Here is a 22,412-nt window from a genome sequence, read left to right on the forward strand (position 1 = left end):
AATGTTCCCTAAATTGCCAACAGGTGGCGTTCAAGGCACTTGGATTTGCTCGTGAGTAAAAAGCCCATTGCAGAGGTCAAGCTCAGTATGTGTGATGTGTAAGTAGTGTGGTGTGTATTTATGGAAAAAAACAGGAAGCGATGGAGGGAGTTTGAGTTTATACTTTAATTAAACTGTAAGAAGATATAGGGAACAGAATAACCCTAACATGTGTCATTTAAGTAGCCTTCAGCTGGTTTTGAACTTTTATAGACACATAAGAGAGCCAGAATTGAACTCCATGGCAGTGGTGGAATGTAAGTAAAGTATGTAAAGTACATTTACTCAAGTACTGTACTTAAGTATGTTGAGGTACTTGTACTTTACTTGAGTCTTTTCTTTTCGTGCCACTTTCTACTTCTACTCCGCTACATCTCAGAGAGAAATATGGTACTTTTTACTCCACTACATTCAGCTGACAGCTGAAGTTACTATAGTTTAGATTTTTACACAAAAACGTTTATAAAATATGTTTTATTATAAATTAAACTACTTAACAATAGGCCTACAAGTCCAGCTGAAATGATTAGACCATTAAACACACACCAGTTTGGATCGTTTCCAGTTTCTAAAATGGTTTCTGCATTGAGTAAGCTACTTTTACTTTTAATACTTTAAGTACATTTTCCTGATGATACTTACAGACTTTTACCTAAGTAACATTTCAACTGCAGAGTATGTTTACAGTGTGGTATGAGTAGCCTACTATTTCTTAAGTAAAGGATCTGAATACTTCTTCCACTACTGCTCCATGGGGCCATTTTTTCAGCAAGCTCTTGCCCCAGGGAGCTAAATATGATGACTTGATGATTGCTCGATTTAATATCAAAGATAATAGTCTATCATTAAGGTCTATAAACAGAAGGATAATGGCGGCAGCAGAGGAGAAACCACAACTATTTTTTTTTTTTTTTTAACAAAGAGAGATAACATGCAGTTAACCACGTTATGGTCCCTCATATGCTCTTCAGGGACTAGGGAGCATTAAAAAAAAAAGTACAGGGGCATCCCCGGGTAATAAGAGGACATTTTCACCGCCCCTGTGAACAGGGCTGGCCCGGGCATAGGCAGTAACTATATGGGCAGATGCTAGGGGCGCCTGCAGTCCAAATGAGTTGAAGATAATAGCCTATAGTAAAAAACGTCAGAAAAAAAAAACGCCAAACGTGTCAGTAAAAAGGTTGGGAAACCGCAAAAACATGAAGAAGAAAAACGTCAGAAACGACGACAAAAGCGTCAAAAACAACGAAAAATGCGTCAAAAGATCGAGAAAAATAAGACGAAATCCCCCCATCAAAACCGTCGGATAAAAATGTTGGAAAAACGCCTAAAAGTTCGGGGAAAAGTAAAAAAAAAAAACGACAAATTTGTCGAAAATACGACAAGAAAGTTGAAAAAATACAACTGTTGAAAACAAATAACCCGACATAAAACTTAGGAAAAAAGCTACAAAAACGTTGAAAAAAAAAAAATACTTCTGAAATGTTGCCTAGGGCAACAGATTGGCTCGGGCCGGCTCTACCTGCGGAGCCGCCAGATCATCAAAGTTTGTCCGGCAGCAGTCGCCCGAAGCTCCGAAGAGCTGGAGGAGAGAAGCCGCTGCCCCCAGAGCCGAGGAGACACCGGAGAGAGGCTGGATTTAAAACCCGCCCTCCGGAGGGATCTCGTCCACCCCCACCACCAAAAAAAACCCTCCCATTTTCTCTCTCTCTCTCTCTTTCTCTCACTCACTCTTCTGTCTCTCTCTCTCTTTCCCTCTATGTCCCTCTCTCTTCCTTTTACCTTTATCCCTCGTCTTTCGCCGTTTTCCCCTCACCACAATAATGGATCTCACGGCGAGATGTTTGTGTCTCCTATCCTGTCTCGGCGTGATACAGGCGATCGATTTGGAAGCGATTGATCCGGGCTACTATGTGGAGCCCACTGCCACATCAGAGGCGATCGACTATAAGGATCCCTGTAAAGCTGGTGAGATGTTTTCCCCCTTCTTTTTTTTCCCAGCCCTGTGCTGTGCGATTCACCTTTTTATGTGGAGGTAGGAAACATGCCACGAATGTGTTTTGTGGAGCTTGCAGAGATCGGCTGGAGAAAACGCTTTATTTTTTATTTTTTTTGAGAGAGAGAGATGACAGTTAGTGGATGTAGTTTTTAAAAGGCTTGAGGGAACACTGTGTGCATTTGTTTTTGCGCGGAGTGACATAGTTTGTGCAGTTTGAAACATTTAAAAGCACACTCACGGAGTCGCGGCTCGGATAATAATCGAGCTCGGAGAGAGCGGCTGCAAGGATTGTAAGAATGAAAGTAAAAAAAAAAAAAAAAAAAAGGATGAGTGGCTGGATACATTTCTTGAGACTTAAAAAGTTTTGGCTTGAGTGCTTGTTGAAAAGTTACAGCTTGGTGTTTGCGGCGAATGCATTTTAAAACGTGATCATGTAGTTGGGTGCAGGCGGTCTGATGTGCAAAAGCCTGAGCTGTTGGGCAATTTCTGCACTTTGATTGTTAAGACCATAGACAGTATGGTAAAGACTTGTGCTGCTCCCTTTCTGGTTGCTTTTTGTCACTGCACAAATAGTGTTGTTTTTTTTTTTCTTCTTTTTTCTTCTTCTTCTTCTTCTTCCACCGGCTGTTCACATGGCCACTAAAACAAAGTGGAGGAGGGGAGAGATCAGAGTACAGTGGAGCTTAGAAATTATGCACATAATTCTGTTGGCTGTTGTCTCATGGCTCAAAGTATTAAATGGGTCGGTTTCTTTTCGGCTGTGGTGAAACCTGCATATTTTCTACCATTATTTGGCAAAAGCATATCTGACTTGACATTGTAATCTGTGTGTGTGTGTGTGTGTGTGTGTGTGTGTGTGTGTGTGTGTGTGTGTGTGTGTGTGTGTGTGTGTGTGTGTGTGTGTGTGTGTGCTGTGAACTCACTGTCTTGCCAAATCCCTTTGGGGGAGTTTGAACAGATTGTGTTTTCCATCTGGTGAAAGTATTCAGGTTACAGATACAGAGAGTTGGCGTCGCTCAAAATGACCTCTAAAGTTCTGGAAGTGCATTCCGATTTTAGGCATTTGACAATTTGTGATGTGGCGGTGGATTTATAAAGCACAATTACACCCTCCAGACTCTCAGCTACACCCCAGCTATCTGTTGTCCTCATCTTTCCCCTGAGAAGAAGAGTAGAGTGTGGAGGGGCGGGGGGGAGATGTAAAGATGGGGCTTCACATAAACATGACCAGTGGTGGAATGTAACTAAGTACATTTACTCAAGTACTGTACTTAAGTCCAAATGTTGACGTACTTGTACTTTACTTGAGTCTTTTCTTGTCGTGCCACTTTCTACTTCTACTCCGCTACATTTCAGAGAGAAATATTGTACTTTTTTACTCCGCTACATTCATCTGACAGCTTGAGTCACTTTACAAATTAAGATTTTTGCACACAAAACTAGGGCTGCTCCCTCTTAGTCGATGAGTCGACTAATCGGTCGTTTTGGTCTTATTCAACTTAGATTTCTTTAGTCCATTAGTCATGTTTTATGCTCTTTTCATGCTGAATGACTTATTTCCAAGAAACGTACGAGCACATCTCTGGTCAACACAAGAATTAAAGTGGTGCTTTTGCGCGACTCTTTGCGGAGAAACTTTTTTTTTTTTCTTTCTTTCTCTCCCCCGTTTATTCCAAGAAATCGTGTCATCGGGGGACATTCCCACTTGATAATCCCCCAGTCAGGGTTGGTATTCGTCTTGTTGTTGGTCTCTGTGAGGGATGTTATCATTATTAGTAAGCCGGGTTTACGTGTCATTTCAATTGGAGTGCAGTTTTGTTTATGGTTTCCTCTGGGTCCGTCTGCACACAGGTGGATGGGAGACAGTCACAACCGGTAAAAACTCCCACTCCTTTAACCCTTACTGTTTCCAGCTCGTCCAATGCCCACCTGCTTTCCTTCTTCCTACTAAGCAGCCATGTCCAAGATGTCTCAGCCCTACCGTTTACTCCTCAGCCCAGCCGCCAGAGACACCATTTTTCGGTCTTTGGTGTTTTTTGCCCCCAACGTCTCCTCCCAGGCAGCGCAGCAGTGGTTATGTTTAGGGCTAAGGTTAGGGTTAGCTGCCTGAAAGGCACATTTGGAGACAAAAAACACCATCAAGCCCATTTTTCACTACACTTAACTCCATACTAGAAGATCTTTTAGAGCTGGGTATCGCCACTGATTTCCTGAATCCAATTTGATTCCGATGAAAGGCCCACATTGGATTTCTGATTCAATATCAATATCATTAGGGATATTTCAGTTACGATACCAATTTTGCTTCCATATGAAAGAGATTCTCAAAGAACTAATGCTGTGAATTGTACAAGGAACCCTCTGACCTGCTGCATAAATACAAAATAATAATGGGACTTTTAGAATTAACACCCAAAGCAGTTACATTAATCTTTTTATTTAAAGGAATATGCCACCGTTTGTTGAAATAGGGCTTATCACGGTCTAACCTGGTTGTAGGTAGGTGGGCCAACACATTTTTTGTCTCAGTGCAAGTAATTAGTTTTTTTTTTCTTTTGTTGGCTCACTTTTACTCTCAACATGCTAACCGGCAACGTAGGATTCCATTCACTACGCTAAGCTAAGTAGCGGCGGCGCTGCCGGTGTTGCACCGGACTAAAACAATGCATGCACAAAAAATGCGTTGGCCCACCTATCTACAGCTAGGGGAGACCGTGATAAGCCCTATTTCAACAAACGGTGGCGTATCCCTTTAACATGAACACACTACAGCAGTCAGCACAATAAATTGCAACTTTACACACTCTACAGTCGGTGAGTTTTGAGTGACCAGAACAAATTGCAGAGGGTAATTCTGAGATGGTAAACCCGAAGCCATACATCCGTGAAAATGGCCATGCCAGTTTTTTTTTCTTTCTTGCCTAACTTTGGAGCGTTATTTAGCATAACATGGATTCCTTAGATCATCTAGTTGCATATAGTCTGGTTTATCGGAAGTACATTTCCAGGATAATTGCCTGACATCTGGCGTGTGGTGTCCCTCCACTTCCGCTCTCTGTGTGTCGCCGTTCTCAAAATCCCTTCGCTACGGGACACAACAAACTCAGAGCTAGCAAGCTACACGCTGAAAATGTCAGCGTGTAGCTTTAAAGAAAATTTGGATGGTGCAACAAGGCAGGCCTGCTCGGTTCTTTCAGGGAATGATTGTAAAGAATATGTTTGGGGCATTTCCTCTCTAACTGGGACATTTTGGGACTGATTGGTGGGATTGCTGTGGACGAAGTACGCACGGAGATACACTGGTAAGAGCCAATGAGGTTTAACCATGTATCAGCTCATTTAAATAGCTCACCTTACTCTATTGTGTCAACAGTTAACTTCAGTTAATATTGTATGTTGCGTTTTCTTTTGAGGGGTGCAAATGTTCCACCAAACGCCGCCCAAGACGATTGTGATTGGTTTAAAGAAATGCAAACAACTCAGAGTGTTGTTTTCCTCCTATCCCAGAATGCATCTGTGGTGTAGCCAGACTTTACTCCACAGCACTGTGGAGATAAAGGTCTGGAAATGCGGGACTATTTTTCATAAGATACCAACATCTTCACTCTAGCCTTAAAACAGAGCCTCTTAAAAGATCAACTCTGGATTTTATGAATCAATATCGGATCATTTATTGGGGATCTATTTGAATCGGAAAATCGTTATTTATTTATTTTTATTTATTTATTTTTTTAAACCCAGCCCTATAGATCATGATTCTTGGATTATTGATTTCCTCTCTTTTTTCCCTCATATTTCAAGCACATCCCTGCACTGAGTCTATTTGATCGCTTTCTGTGGCCTCCAGGTCAGCACTTTTATGTCCTGTGCTTCCATCCGGGAAAAAAAGCTTCCAGCCGTGTGAAGTTTCTAAAGCAGTAATGCTCAGTGCGTTTCCTTCCTGTCCTCTGTATGGCTGTCCTTGGTTAACACTGGTTCTTCAGTGTCAGGGTTTTTACTGACTGACTGGGGGGGATACACTTGTCAAAATGTTTTCCTGTTGTCCTCTTGAAAGTGAATGCAGTATTGACATTCTGTATAATCCGACCAGACTCGCCAGACCTTCCTTCGCAGTGCTGCTGCGGAGGGTCTGGCTAGTCCAAACAGCATGGATGGAGAAATGATGGAATGGGAGAAAAACGCGCTCTGGTTTATCAGCATTTCTTTAAACCAATCGCAATCGTCTTGGGCGGTGCTAAGCGCCGGAGCCACGGTGCCGCTGCAAAATAGCCTCGGGAAGGAACTTGTTTTGGTGGAACATGTGTACGTTCAAAAGTTGTTTTAGTCGTGCAACAGGAAACTCCGATTGGACAGATAGTCTAGCTAGCTGTCTGGATTTACCCTGCAGAGATCTGAGGAGCAGTTAACCATAGTCCTCAGAAATCCACCGGAGGTTAAAATGCCAGCACAGAGAAAGCGAAAAGAAGGACATCCGTCGGAATTTCCGGCTGCAACTGAGCAATACCAGAAGTGCACTACTGTGCCTACAGACAGGGCAACCACACCCCCCGTCTTCTCTTTTCCTCTCTTATGCAAGTGGTTCCCTGGTCTATCTGGGCTGCCAGCTCTCTCCTTCACACAGACTGTAGGTCATTCATTTCGTGCCAAGGGAAAGCACGGCTGGAAAGGTGGAAGGCAGGCCGGCCGCAATGTGCCAGTCCAGCGCAGGTGAGGTGAGTGAGGCCATTTACGAGGGGGCTTGGAAGGTTATCCGCAGTCTGCTTGCTGCCTCTGAAGAATTTGTCGCCGTCAACACAGCGGCTTTTGTTTTTCCTCTCGCCGCTCGATGTCGGGCCTCGACTGAGATTTGGCCATTTAAAATACGACGGCTGGATTCTTTTTGACCACAAAGTTTCAGGACTTTTACTTTTATCATAAGTTCGTTTGTCAACTATTAAATTAATCAGCAACTACTTTGATAGTTTAATAGATTAATCGGTTTGAGTCACGACAGGGATTCCTTAGGATCGTCTGGTTTCATATGATACTTGTTACTTACTTACTGTAAATTGTACAAGCGAGAAGCAACCCTCAAATATGTTTTTATAATGCACCGGGTTAATGTTTACTTTAAGAATTGACCCCCAAAAAGTTAGTCTGAAGTCCTTTTTTTAACATGACACTCATTGAAAAGGCATATATTAAAACATTGATTTGTATTTAATTATTAATTGATATCAGATATTTTCTGTATTTTCAACTTACAATACAGTACATCTGTGATTTTCAACTGCAGAGTAACGTCAGACAATCTGCTTCCTGTTTACACCGGCACGCACATGCCCAGTGTATGAGAATGGTCATGTGATATGTGTTGTCATCCCGTTGACCATGCACCTTTTTATTTTCCTGGGTCGAAATTCTTTTTCCGACGTTTTTGTCTCTTTTTCCGACGTTATTTATTTATTTTTTTAAATGCTATCAAATTTAATAAATCAATCAAATGTAATGAAAGTACTGAACTGATTACTTGTGAAGAGCTATATGGAACCATCCACGTTATTTTTCTTTGACTATTTGGTTGAAAGAAACCCAAAAATTCTCATATAGAAACTTTTAAAAATGGGTCAAATTTCACTCGAGGACAACCGGAAGGTCAATATGGACGCAGATTATTTCTGCTATCGTACATCTACAAGGCATAACATGGAAATGAAGTAGTGTAAATGTAGATTAAAAAGGCAGCTCAAAACTAAGATGACACTCGTTACCCATCTCCCTCTCTCCCTCTCTCTCCCTCCCTCCCTCGGTCCGGCTCTGGAGAAGAGATGGGGCTGTCTGTTGAACTTCATGATTGGGCCTTTAAGCAACACTTAAGCAGATGCTTTTCCTTTATCATGGAGCGCAGGCCTTGTAGCCGAGCCCACGCTGGGTGTTTTTCTTACATGACAGGACCCCCGCCACTTCGCTCTGCAGGGTATCAGGTGATTAGGGAGCCGATCTATTGGCACCATCTCGGTGTGTTAGTTGGAACAATATGTTTGTCGTCAGAGCTAAGTCATAACTAATCTTGCATTACATTAATGCCCGAGTGTCCGGATCCTAACAACAAATGCTTTTGGGAGAGCTCATTTAAATGGCTCAAATGATGCCCAATTAGCCTACGATAATGAGCAGCTTAACAGCCACTTCTTCATTATTCAGTTTGTTTTTTTTCTGAATAGTTCAGTGGCGCTACGTCCCCGTAATCTGGAAAAATAGTTTTTTCCTGTGCCCTCCACTTGTGGTGAATACAGATAGCTATTATTTATGGAAAGTGTTGCGGGGTTGAAGAATCTTCCAGGTTTAGTTAATCCACATTTAAACTTTGCTTTGGACATCTGTGCATAGAAGAAAAACCTGCTCTTTTGCTCACACAAGGCTGCGTGAGTATGTGTCTAAAGCACAAATATGAAGTCTGGGTTGCACCAAATGCTGGTTGGGGATTGTTGGATCTTTGTAAATTACAGAGTGTGGTCGACCTACTCTATCTGTAAAGTGTCCTGGGATAACTTCTGTTGTGATTTGACACTACGAATAAAATTGAATTGAATTGGATGGTGAAAATAAGTTTTGTCAAACGTGATAAGCCCTGCTGTGTGCCCATGAATTATTCATCCAAAAGGAGCTCAAATGCTGTGTGTTGCTGACATTAAAAAAGACAAATGGCTGGCATGCTGACGAGTCATTAGAGGGGCTTCGATTGGCAGTAGGGTATATCAGTAAGCAGTGGCAGGGATGAGCGGGGAAATCCAATCTGCTAATGGGCTTGATGGAGTGTGAAATGTTAAAGGGGAGGCGGCCTCTTGCTGTGTGCCCTTTGCAGCTGACGCCGCTCTCGTTTTGCCAATAAGCGTGAAGCGGCAGTGTGGCGACAGGCTGGATCTCAGCCGTGGCTGGGATGAGACTTCAGGCTTTTATGGGAAAATAACCACTCGAATGTCAGGCTGTAGCTTGAGACTTCGGCAGAACCTCTCTTCTTATCATACCGTAGCTGACTTTTTTTTGTTGTAGAGCTGCAAAGAGGAATCGATTAGTTGTCAGCTATTAAATTAATCGCCAACTATTTTGACAATCGATTAATCTGTTTGAGTCAAATTTCTCTGATTCCAGTAAAGGGCCGCAGGTCAGAGTTGAACCTGGGCTAGCTGCGTCGAGGCGTAAACCTCTATATATGAGCGCCCGCTCTACCAACTGAGCTATCTGGGCGCCTGTAAAGTGAATATCTTTGAGATGTGGACAAAACAGTCAAAATGGGTTCTATGGATACCCACGAGTCTTCCCCTTTCCAGACAAGTTCACTACATGATAATCCCATGTAGCTTTTAACAAATGATGAACAGATTTTTAAGAATTCTATCATGAAATTGCTTGAAAAATTGTGCCATAGCTTCCATAAATTGAAGGGGAAGAAAAATCTCCTCAAGGGAGCTGATGTCCCCCATAGGTTTGGGCTGAGCCCCGAATGTTTACAACATCTGGCTCCACCCCTGGTTTTCTTCACACCTCTGTGACAGTAAACTGAAGACAAAACAAGACATTTGAGGACGTCATCTTGGGCTTTTGGGAAACACTGATCCACATTTTTTTTTTACCATTTTCTGACACTTTAGAGACCAAACAACTAATACATCAATCAAAAAAATAATCAACAGATGAATCGACAGTGAAATGAATCGTTAGTTGCGGCTCTACTTTTGTGAAATGAGTGCAGATAAATTTACTTTTTTTCCCCTTCTGCTGCCTTGGGCTTAAATTGCAGTGTTAGGAAATGTGAAGGTAAGCATGTGCTGAAGAAACAGCTGGCGTTGTTTTTACAGAGGAGACAGGTAGGACATTTACACGACAATAGGCCCGCATAAAACAATTCATCAATCCTTAGTTGGGATAATTATTTTTTCTTACTTGTTTTCCCTGCTTTGTCTCAACACTCACACTTACACAGGCTTTGCTACTTTTACTACTTTTTATTCGGTGTAGTTTTAAACACACAATGACCATGTTTGAAGTAGGGCTGCAACTAATAAATTATTTTAATTGTCGATTCATCTGTCGATTATTATTGATTAATCGACTAGTTGTTTTGGTCTATTAAATGTCAGAAAATGAAATGAAATATGTCGATCAGTGTTTCCCAAAGCCCAAGATGACGTCCTCAAATGTCTTGTTTTGTCCAAAACTCAAAGATATTCAGTTTACTGTCGCAGAGTAGAGAAGAAACTGGAAAACATTCACATTTAACAAGCTGGAATCAGAACATTTTTACTTTTTATTTCATAAAAAATGACCATAAGCGATTAATTGATGATCAAAATAGTTGCCGATTACTTTTAATAGTTGACAACTAATCGAATAGTTTGCAGCTCTAGTTTAAAGGGACAATGGCTACACTGGGTTGCATTTGGTAGAAAGGGCTGGTACAGAATGAAGGTGATACCTCCATTTTTACACACCTCAAATGGTAATCACCTTAGCGCAATACACCATTGGCCTCTATAGGAATTCAAATGCAGCGTTTGTTACCAAACACAGGCTGTGAAAGGCGGTGCCAGGCTATTGTGATACATTCCAGTAGTGCTTACATATTGGCCGAGCTCTCTCATCCCTCATCAGTATGTCATGTGAAGGGAAAGGCTGTCTAAACATCTCTATAAGCACTAAGGCTGGGACCATATGCTTTTGTCCTAAATCCCTATTTGATTATTTTGTGATACATGGGCGCCGATTCGATTTGTATTGCTATTTTCATTATTGCGATTCTAGAAGAGTTACGATTCGATATAGTATTGAGTATTGCGATTTTCTTTTCCTTCTTTAGAGGTCCCATGGCATGAAAATTTCACTTTATGAGGTTTTTTAACATTAATATGTGTTCTCCCAGCCTGCCTATGGTCCCCCAGTGGCTAGAAATGGTGATAGGTGTAAACCGAGCCCTGGGTATCCTGCTCTGCCTTTGAGAAAATGAAAGCTCAGATGGGCCGATCTGGAATCTTCCCTATATGTCGTCATAAAGGGAAAGGTTACCTCCCCTTTCTCTGCTTTGCCCATGGCAAGCTGGTCAAGGCCACACCCCCACCCTCCACCTTGCTCCCCTATCTCCTCCTCAATAGCATTTAAAGCTACAGACACAGAAATGACACATCCTAAGGAAAGCTCATTGTGGGACTGGCTCTGGTGGCTGTAATTCTGCACCAAGGCTGAATTTCGGGAAAGAGACTTCAGATACAATATTAGGGGACCACTGAGGCCTATATAAAAGAGACTTCAGATACAGTATTAGGGGACCACTAAGGCCTATATAAAAGAGACTTCAGATACAGTATTAGGGGACCACTAAGGCCTATATAAAAGAGACTTCAGATACAGTATTAGGGGACCACTAAGGTCTATATAAAAGAGACTTCAGATACAGTATTAGGGGACCACTAAGGTCTATATAAAAGAGACTTCAGATACAATTTTAGGGGACCACTGAGGCCTATATAAAAGCATCCAAAAAGCAGCATGTCATAGGACCTTTAACAAAAACAGAAGTTGTATCATACACTTCCAGAGACAATATTAGGGGTGTGAATCTTCACTGGTCTCACAATTCGATTACGTCACTGGTTACATACTACATAGTTGAATACAAAGTAGAAGACATCTGTGAATCTAGCTCCAGATTATCCTGTTGTAAACTAGGCTGGTGTTTAATGATACTATAGTCATTTTCTTGTGAATGTAATCCAGCATGTAATCCTGTGAAGGATTCCAATCGATTCGATATCCCGATGCATCACAGTGCATCACCTCCTCAATATTATTATATATTGCTACACATGGTTTTCATCAACAAATTCAAGCAGTCCGATATATATGAACTCCTCTTTTTTTATTGTATCTGCTCTTAAAAAAGACACTTCCTCAATGTAAGGGAGGCTGAACACAGCAGGCAAAAGGCAGAAACCAAAAAAAGCAGTGACCGGAAAAATCAACAAGCAACATCAGTAGGCAATAATCGATTATGGTCTGTCACTGCATGGATGCAGAATCGCCCAGGTCCACATCAATGCAATGATTCATTCCAATGCCCCTAGACAATATATCATGAGACATTTCTAAAAACTGATTGTTTTCTAAGAAGACTGCCATGTCAGTCTGACATTTATTTCATTTGTAAAGAAGAACATAACATGGATTTTCAACTTTCGCTCTGTTTGCTGGAAACGGACATGATGTAGTCGCCCTCCGCGGTACAGTATAAATAGAAAATATTTAGGTAGATCGTCGTTAAAAAAACAAACAAATGTATACAAAAATTGCGTTCCTAGGGAAAATAATTGATTTTAAAAGTCCTCGCAAAAGAAATCCCGATACATACGTGAACGGATTTATTTCCCCACCCCTAATAAGCACAGTGAGGAGTAAACCGTGGCCTCACAGTGGAGTACTAAATATAGGCTGGCGTTAGTGTCTGTGTAGGCTTATTATTAATGTTTGTGCAGGTTTCAGTGGCAGATGTTTGGGTCGGGTGTTCACGGAAGGAGATTTATGGGAATAGTGGCGGAGCATTTGACACCGCAGAGGTCGAGGCTAGAGCATTACACGAATCAATGGGATTAATTTGATTGAGATCTCATGTGTAATCTGGCTGGATGTGCGGATTGATGGGGGTGGTTTTGAGATGAGAAGGATTAGATGGTTAGATGGTTCAGATTAACTAAAAAAATAATGCAATGGATTTGGACTTTATCACACATGGAATATGTTCCAATCCAATATATTTCATCAAAGGTTTCACAAAAGGTCATGTGTTTAGTTTAGTCTCATTAGTTTGTGGAATATACACACTCGTGTTTTAGAGATGCAAAGATTAATCGATTAGTTGTCAGCTGTTAAATGAATCGCCAACTATTTAGACCATCGATTAATCGGTTTGAGTCATTTTCTGTGGAAAAAAAGGTCAAAAATTCTCTGATCCCAGCTTGTGAAGTGTGAATATGTTCTGGTTTCTTCTCTCCTCTGTGACTGTAAACTGAATATCTTTGAGTTGGGGACAAAACAAGACATTTGAGGACGTCATCTTGGGATTGGGAAGCACTGATCCACATTTTTCAACATTTTCTGACATTGTTAAAGACTAACCAAGTAATCGATTAATCGCGAAATACTTGACAAATTAACCATGAAAATAATAGTTTGTTGCAGCCCTTATATCTTTACTTATTGTGTGTGTGTGTGTGTGTGTGTGTGTGTGTGTGTGTGTGTGTGTGTGTGTGTGTGTGTGTGTGTGTGTGTGTGTGTGTGTGTGTGTGTGTGTGTGTGTGTGTGTGTGTGTGTGTGTGTGTGTGTGTGTGTATATGTGTATATGTGTATATGTGTATATATATATATATATATATATACACGTTTGTATATAACCTTGTTTTCTCTGACAAAAAAAAAAAAAGACATCTAACCAGAACAACAGCTTAAAACCCCAGTGTTATTACCTAACTATCCTGCATAGATATTCGTATTACAGCTGCAGCTGTTGTCATTTAGGTAATGAATCATGTTTGGGAAGAGATGCTGCGCGGTACTCTACGGTGATCACTTGCCATCTGCCACGTTCGCTGGGTTTTTAATCTACAGTACAACATACGTGCGTCTGTGTTTGTACTTCATGTCATTACAGCGCTCTGTATCTGGATGAGTTTATCACCTTTCTCCATAGCCTGCCCTCAATCCCAGCCTAGAGTTGTGTACAAAAGATTGCCTAAAAAAAAAAAACCTGCGCCTGTGGATAATTAAAGCCAGGAGACAAGGGGATTAATTCACAATCCCTGAGAGTCTTTCCATAAACCTGCAACAGCGTCTCCAGGACGACTGCTGTGCCCGGGGGAAATGAGTCCTAATGCTGCCGGGCCGTGCGTTTGCTCACTTCAATCTCCACTCTTGTCTGAGAACAATGACACTGCGGATTAACCGGGCTGTCTCCGGCGCGGTGGTGCGTGATTGGGCAGGGAGCGCAGCCCTCTGTGAACCTCAACGGGGGTGGGAGGAAGCCCGCACCTGGTTATTTGGTCACAGCATGCACAGAACACTGCTAATATGATGCAGGTTGACACTGTATGTAGGGCTGCAACTAACGGCTATTTTCGTAGTCGATTCATCTGTCGATTATTTTCTCACTTTAATCGATTAGTTGTTTGGTTTATAAAATGTCAGAAAATGGTGAAAAATGTGGATCGGTGTTGTCCAAAACACCAAGATGACGTCCTCAGATGTCTTGTTTTTTCCACAACTCAAAGATATTCAGTTTACTGTCACAGAGGGGTGAAGAAAACCAGGGGCGGAGCCAGATGTTGTAAACATTCGGGGCTCAGCCCAAACCTATGGGGGACATGCTCCCTCCCTCCCCATTTACGACAGCTATTTGCACTATTTTTCAAGCAATTTGATAATATAATGTCTAAAAAGTCTGTACATAATTTAAAGAAAAAACCTACATGGGATTATCATGTAGTGAACATGTCTGTAAAGGGGAGACTCGTGGGTACCCAGAAAACCCATTTTTGATTCAGATATCTGGAAGTGAGAGGTCAAGGGGACCCCTTTGAAAAATGGCCATGCCAGTTTTTTCCTCGCCAAAATATGACCTAACTCTGGGGCGTTAGTTTCATATGATACAAATATCTAACTTCACTCTAGCTTTTAAATGGAACCTACTAAAGCCTCTAAAAGACCGTAAAGTCAGCCTAAAAGATTTGGGGATTTTGAGAAAACATTCGGGGCTGGAGCACCAGGAGCCATCCCTACGCTCCTCCCCTGAAAGAAACCGAAAAATATTCACATTTTAGACGCTGGAATCAGAGAATTTTTAATATGAAAAATGACTTTTAACAATTAATCGCTTAATATAGTTGGAGGTTAATTTAATAGTTGACAACTAATGGATTCATCTGTGAAAAGCAACCTCCTCCAATTGCTTAATTTTCCTCAGTCGGTAAGGAATGAAAAAAAGGGTTAGATAGGATTTTTTTGAATAATTTTTCTTAGTGTTTATGGCCTTTATATGACAGAAACTTGGAATTAAGTACTGCCTGTTCTTTTCAGCACTCAGCCAGTTCTGGGAATCAAATAAAAAAGTGAAGATAAAAGAGAGAAAATGTCCTTTAGTCAGCCTATCCATCCTATACTGCGCGACATCTGGTAGCTTCCCCCCTTGTCACTGCTGCTTTTGGCATTGGCTGTCAGCACGAGCGCTGATTGTGACTCGTCTGTTTTGTGTCTCAGGGATTTTGTTGGAGTGAATTAGTGTTTTGTTGCGAGCACAAATTAGAGAAATCCTTCTGACCTCTGGAATTTAAATCTGTCGTCTGTGCATGCCCCGTCTTGCCGGCTGCGATCTACACCTTTTTCTTATGGCTGTCATTAACCTCTAATCCCAAACACAGTCATTCTGCCGTGCATCCTCCACGTCCTGTAGCATGGAAGACTGCCTTCTATCTATCAAAGCCAGCTCCACACTGTTTCAATAATACTCTTCTGGTGAATAGGGATGCGAGCCAAGAGCTTTTTTCTTTGTTTCTATTGTGCTTTTCATCCCTTTCTCTCTTGTCTCAGACCTCTGTCAAACTTAAATACGAGTGCAGGAGATTAAAGATCCTTCCTGTGGATGGTTTTTATTCCGTGCTAAATGTGGAAAAAGAAAGCCATAAGCTGCCACCAAACTAAATAAAATCAAGTTCATCTACACCTGATGAATTTTCTTTCATTTCACAATAAGCGTAGCTTTTATCGGAGTGACACATTGAAGATTTAGTTGCCCCATTTATTGCTTTATGAAAGTTGTAATACATTAACAACAATATTAAAAGACATGGTCTTGTTTCTGAATTGTAATTCAGACCTTCTACTGACCATGCCGTTAAACTTGTGTGTCTTGTTGGCAAATACCACAAGGTTATGCGCGTCAGATCACATTTTATGTCCGTATGTTATGTTTTGAACTAAAATATCTCTTTTGACTCTGCTTCTAAGATAGTAACAAACAAGAAAGCTATTAAGACCTCACACATAATTGGTTAAACACTCTGTGACAAATATATTTGAAGGTCCAATATTGTAAATAGGTGAGATTTCCATGTCTTTTTCCACAGAGAAATGCACACAGCCCGTAATCAGAAACGATGCCTTTAAACGAGCCGTCAGGTCTTCTGTACAGTTGTGATGTCAAAATATAGGTAGAAAGTGTTGTTAAAGTGCCGTTACAGTCATTCCCCGGCTGCAATGACAAGTGCAGAGAGAAAGCGTAGATGCGGAAGACCTGGAAACGCTGGCCACTCAGAGCAGACTGGGCTTTTTCAGGAAGGGGGCTTAAAGAGACAGGCACTAAAACGGAGCGTTTTAACGCTTTAACATTAACGCACGTAAACATGTTCTAGTAGAACCCAAAATACAAGTATGAACCTGAAAATGAGCATGATACGGGACCTTTAAGTTGTATAATATGTAGTGCTGTCAAACGATTAAAATCGCATCAGCTGTGTGCTTGGCCATCAAGTGGTATTTCAGACTGGACGTGCTGCGATGATAGCTCAGTTCACAACGACAAAACGCACAGAACACTTTGGTCTTGTCAACGGAACCATTTGGCAACTTTTTAAAAGTAAACTTTCCATTCAGAATCTTATTGGCATCCATTTTGGCGGATAAAAACAACAACATTGAAGATTTACAGATTTAAAATATTGAAAAACAACTACTGTGAATCACTCCCATTAACTTCACAGTTTAGCGATTCTCCCGGCTTCTTACCCCTCTGACTGGTTCTCCCCTCCACCACACTAACCTCCAAACACACATGCAGAAGGCTGTCATTTTCTTTCTGCTCCACATCTGCCTTCCCTATTCAGAGCTGCGGTGTGGGCAGAGAGGATATGCCTTCTTTCTCTCTTCCCTTCCCTTCCCTTCTCGTTGTCATCTCCTGTTTTGAAACATATTACAGTGCCACCCCTTTGCCCTACTCTCCCCCCTTTGCGTCTCCCTCCACCCCCCACTCTTGCTACCCCCCCAACTATTGCATACAAACCGGGCCATAAATTCTAAAGACGTGCTGGTGTTAAAAGCCGGTAATAGTGAGCACCCCATCTCTGTGGAGAGGACTGTTAACTTATCCTCCACAGAAATGGGGCATTTAGTAAGGAATCACATAAAGCAGTGGGTCCCAAACCTTCTTGGTCTAACCCCACCGCCCTGTTAGATGAACTTGCGTGCAAATGTATGACACTATTCATTATATAAACGAACAGTGAATACTAAGGTTGGTTTGGTCAGCAATCGTACTACTACTACTTGGGAGTGAAGCTAAATGTTTCAACCCTTTATCCACTACTTTTAGCTAGTTATTTGAACTGTTTAGTCAGTAGTTTATAGCTAACTATTTCAGCCTCTTATGCAATACTTTTAGCTAATTATTTCAACCATTTATTCATATCTTTTAGCTAACTATTTCAACCATTTATCCATATCTTTTAGCTAACTATTAAAACGGTTTAGTCAGTATTTTTAGCTATCTATTTGAAATGTTTAGTCAGTAGTTTTAGCTAACCATTTGAACTGTTTAGTCAGTAGTTTTAGTTGACCATTTGAACTGTTTAGTCATTAGTTTTAGCTAACCATTTGAACTGTTTAGTCAGTAGTTTTAGTTGACCATTTGAACTGTTTAGTCATTAGTTTTAGCTAACCATTTGAACTGTTTAGTCAGTAATTTCAGCTAACTATTTAAACTGTTTTGTCAGTACTTTTAGCTAACCATTTCAGCTGCTTATGCAATACTTTTAGCTTTTTATTCCTGTCATTCATGTATTCCTTACTTTTAGCTACCTCTTTAATATTCCTGTGTTCAGGTTTTATTTTTTGATACATTCTTTTAATCAAATCATAATTGCTGTTCCACAAGCTTTCCACGTACCCGCTGGCACTAGCAGAAGTACCCCCTGGGGTACAAGCACCCCTGGTTAATCACTGCCATAAAACACATTCCTCATAAAGTAGGACTGTTTGGTTATTTTTCCTACTCCTTGGCCTCATTAAAGAGCTATTACTTGTTCAAGGTGCCCCATATTACTCCATTGAGGCAGTGTCAGTGTCACACTGTAGCATATCTGATAGCTCTCATTAACTATCCGAGGACGCCAAAGCATACAGTGAGAATTTTTGTTCTTTGGTAACATCTGGACTTAACTTAGTGTAATTAATAGATTTTAGTCTTTATTGTTATTTTACATCTGCATCAAAATTGGATGCAGTCCTATCAGTGCAAACATCAGAAAAAAGACCCTCTTAAAATCACTATAAAAATATATATTAAGAGACAGAAGATTAAAAAAATTAAGAAAGTAAAGACACAAAAACACAAACATACTACACATACAAGACATTCACGATTTATTCTTAATACTCAAGTAGCGCTTTAAGAGCAGTTATGGCTTCTGGATGGACAGAAAACTTTCGGAGTCTGTTTGCTTGTGTTTTAATTGCCCTGAAATGTCTGCCCGAGGGCAGAAGTTCAAACCGAGAGTGTCCAAAGTGAGATGAATCTTTGAGTAACCGGTTCTGCTTTGTGATTTGTTTTGTTGATAATCTTTTTAGGTCTGTGCTATGTCTTGATTAGTGCCAAGTTCTGCTCTGCTTGTGTTGTCTTTTTAACATCGAGGCCAGGGTAAATCTGACATTTTTAACCCATATACAATCCTGCGTTTTATTAATTTGCGCTGTCCACTTCTTAAACAAACTGAATTGAGTTGAATAGTATGCTCTGGGCTTTTTTTGAGGCAGCGAGAACTGTAAAGCAGTTAATCATGTCATCGGTTAGGTTTCTGAGTTCATACTCTGTCTTTATTGCATGAACCGTCTTGAGCCATGTGCAATATGCTGCTGCTTACATTTCTATCCTATAATTTGGAGTCAAGACAAGGAGGCCTTCCTATCCAAACAGACACACTGCTGTTTCACAACTCTATTGCTATTTCCCTGCATAAAAGGGTAAACAGAACCTAAGCAAGAAAGGAATGTAGTATATGTTTTTATATGTATGTGTTTTACGCTCTAGGCCTTCCACAACAAGCTTTGACTGGGCCTCCATGCAGCCTTCGCTGTCTGAGCGGCAGGAAAAGCTCGAGGCAACGCGGCAGCTCAGAGCGGATGCTCCGCATCGGGCAGCTTTCTTAAAATCGTCTGACATGTGCCGTCTCTGTCTGTCTGTTTCAGTTGCCTTTCTGGGAGACATTGCTCTGGACGAGGAGGACCTGCGATCGTTCAAAGTGGACAGAATCATAGATTTGGCTCAGAGAACCGTCCAAATCATTAATCACACAGACACAGGTAACCACTGCTTTTAAAGATCACAACTTGAGGGGACAATCCCTTGTTCGAGCACTGATGCAAAGTGTTTTGGATTGGCACTCGAGATTAGAGTTGCAATGATTAATCAAGTAGTTGTCAACTATTAAATTATTAAAATGTACCTTTTAAGGGTACTTACATTTAACCTTGATGTGTTTCATATCAAAATGTTCAGGACAAACTCAGCTTTCTGTATAATGGGGCCTAAATGTGTCTTACAGCAATGTGTAAAGAGATAATTCGACAATAAATCTGACAAGTTCAGAATGCTCCCTCCAAAGCCACAGAAGACATTATGCTATGACTGTTTTCACAGGCTGAGTACTTCCCCTAATGGCTAGTAAACTGACATTGACATGTCGAATTGGCGGCGCATCGTCTGCCATTACATGTTTTGTTTATTTGGTATCTGAGAACGGCAGGCAACGGACAGGTATGAGTAGCGCTGCAAAGAATAATCAATGCATCGATTAGTTGTCAATCATTAAATGAATCACCAACTATTTTGATAATTGACTAATTGGTTTGAGTCATTTTTTTAATGGAAAAATTCTCTGATTCCAGCTTCTTTAACGTGAGTTTGTTCACTCCTCTGTGACAGTAAACTGAATATCTTTGAGTTGTGGACAAAACAAGACATTTGAGGACATCATCTTGGGCTTTTGGGAAACACTGATCCACATTTGTCACCATTTTCTGTCATTTTACAAACCAAACTAATTGATTAATCGAAAAAATAATCAACTATGAAAATAATCGCCAGGTGCAGGCCGAATTTTAATGAAATAAGATTGCAACAAAACATCTGCTATGAACATGGTTCACACATTGTGTTTCTCCTGAAGAATAATTCTAAAAAAAGGACATTTCACTCTCTAACACAACAACTGTCAAACCACTCCGAGCCTCTCCACCTGAGAGTCGGCAGCAGCACCTGTCGGGTAGCAGTTTTGGGTTTTTGATGAGCTCTCTTTGAATGTTTATGCCTACAATTGTCCTGTTATCACTACGCCTTGCTACACCTGTATCATCATGTTCGACAATAATTGCAAGGCTTTGTCAGGTTAATAGTTGCTCTAAAAATAAAAAGTAGTATTTAGGCAACAGCCGTGAATCAGCAGGCACCAATGGGCTTCACAATCCTATAAACTGTAGGTGAGCTCGTACCAACAAGACTGTGCATGTTTGAACAGCGTCATTTCGCTGTTTTTTTACTCAAGGTAATGAGCATGCTGAGGAAAAGAAACATTTCGCAGGATTAGAAATTAATTTCAACTCTCAAAATAGCCAGTGGGTATGATTGATTTATGGACTCAATAGGGACACCTGAGGCAGTGAGTAAAGAGGCGATTCATGGATCAGGACTACAACAGACACAGATTGAATATCCATATTTGTCAACTTTAGCAGGTTAGTCACTGTGCAATGCATCCAATTGTGGTGTACTGGAAAGGATACTCTAACTTCACCTCACTGGACTATGAACCTGAACACAGCATCAGTATGTAGCGCTGAAACTAACAATATTTTCATAGTCGATTAATCCATTAGTTGTTTTGTCTATAAAATGACAGAAAATGGTGAAATAATGTCAATCAATGTTTCCCAAAGGCCAAGATGACGTGGTCAAATGTCTTGTTTTGTCCACAACTCAAAGATATTCAGTTTACTGTCACAGAGGAGAGAAAAAAAACAGAAAATATTCACATTTAACAAGCTGGAAACTTTTGAGTTTTGACTTTTCATAAAAAATGACTCAAAATGATAAATCGATTATCAAAATAGTTGGTAGTAGGTAGTAAATGTAATAGTTGACCACTAATCGATTAATCTTTGTAGCTCTGGCTGTATGGTTAACCTTCTACTCTACAGGTGTGGTGGTATCTCTTCGCCTAGTCTGTATTGATAAGGTTCCACTTCCAGGATTGCTCCGTTGCCTCCAGAAACTCCACCGGATGTCCTTTATTTGGCCGGATGTCCGTTACCTTCCGCTTTCCTCATGTTGTCATTTTAAACTGCGGTGTATTTCTGAGGATTATGGCTAACTGCTCCTCAGATCTCTGCAGGGTAAATCCAGACAGCTAGCTAGACCAGACCCGTCGCCAGACCTCAGTCTTAAGGGGGGCATATGAAATACATGGGAGGGCACAATTATTATTAGCGTACAGTACGTATATTTATAATAATCATATACTCTTGTTATACTATTCGCACGTAATCATCACGTTAAACATAACCAACAGCAATATGACCAGGTAGCCTATATAGCCTACAACACATTACATAGAAGCAATGTTATGAATATCCATAAAACACTTGACTATACAACATATTAGATTTAACACCAGAAGCATCTCTCAAACATTGCATTTTAAAGCAGTCAACAGAAGGATATGCATTGCTATGCATGTGCCATGAGACACCGCGCCACACGCACACACACACACACACACACACACACACACACACACACACACACACACACACACAAACACACACAAACCACACAACCCACACACACACACACACCCACACAGACACAGACTTTGAACCTACCGGTCTTTGAGTGGAGGCAGCCTGTCCTCTCTTCAGTCCCTCCTGTCATTTGAAGCTGCATGCTTATTTAAGCCCTTGTCTGTAAATCTTAAACCCCTTAATGAAGAAGGTCGCGTCCGATGATACAGATGTGAATTTCCTGCAGGCATAACAAAATGCGGGAGTCCTTTTCCACCGAGTAGCCTACGCAAGCCAGTCCCTGTTCAAATACCAGCTAGAGGAAAATTATCGGGTTTTTTTAACCAAACATTTTGACTGGATATTTCCTAAACACAACCTGTTTGGGTTTGTCCGTCACACCCCCTGATTCAACAGTTAGTTGTGGCCCAAATGCTGCCCCAGTCGCAGTTGCACTTGACCTGCAGGTCCTGCCAGGCCCAGGGTCGGGCTCCACGGAGCTACTAGCATCAGGCTCAGACTGTCGTCC

The 22,412-nt window shown here is 41.1% G+C and overlaps 1 protein-coding gene across 1 annotated transcript in view; it reads left to right on the forward strand.

The window, feature by feature from the left end:
* Positions 1-1,774: 1,774 nt before the first annotated feature.
* The window catches only part of bmp1a (bone morphogenetic protein 1a), a 66,056-nt gene continuing 45,418 nt past the window's right edge, over positions 1,775-22,412 (forward strand). Inside the window, exons 1-2 of the mRNA XM_039804255.1 lie at positions 1,775-2,007; positions 19,295-19,408. Coding sequence (XP_039660189.1) covers positions 1,863-2,007; positions 19,295-19,408 — 259 coding nt within the window. The 5' untranslated portion in view covers positions 1,775-1,862. The remainder of the gene's footprint in view (positions 2,008-19,294; positions 19,409-22,412) is intronic.

The sequence above is a fragment of the Perca fluviatilis genome, chromosome 6 (genome assembly GCF_010015445.1).
Source record: "Perca fluviatilis chromosome 6, GENO_Pfluv_1.0, whole genome shotgun sequence".
NCBI lineage: Eukaryota > Metazoa > Chordata > Actinopteri > Perciformes > Percidae > Perca > Perca fluviatilis.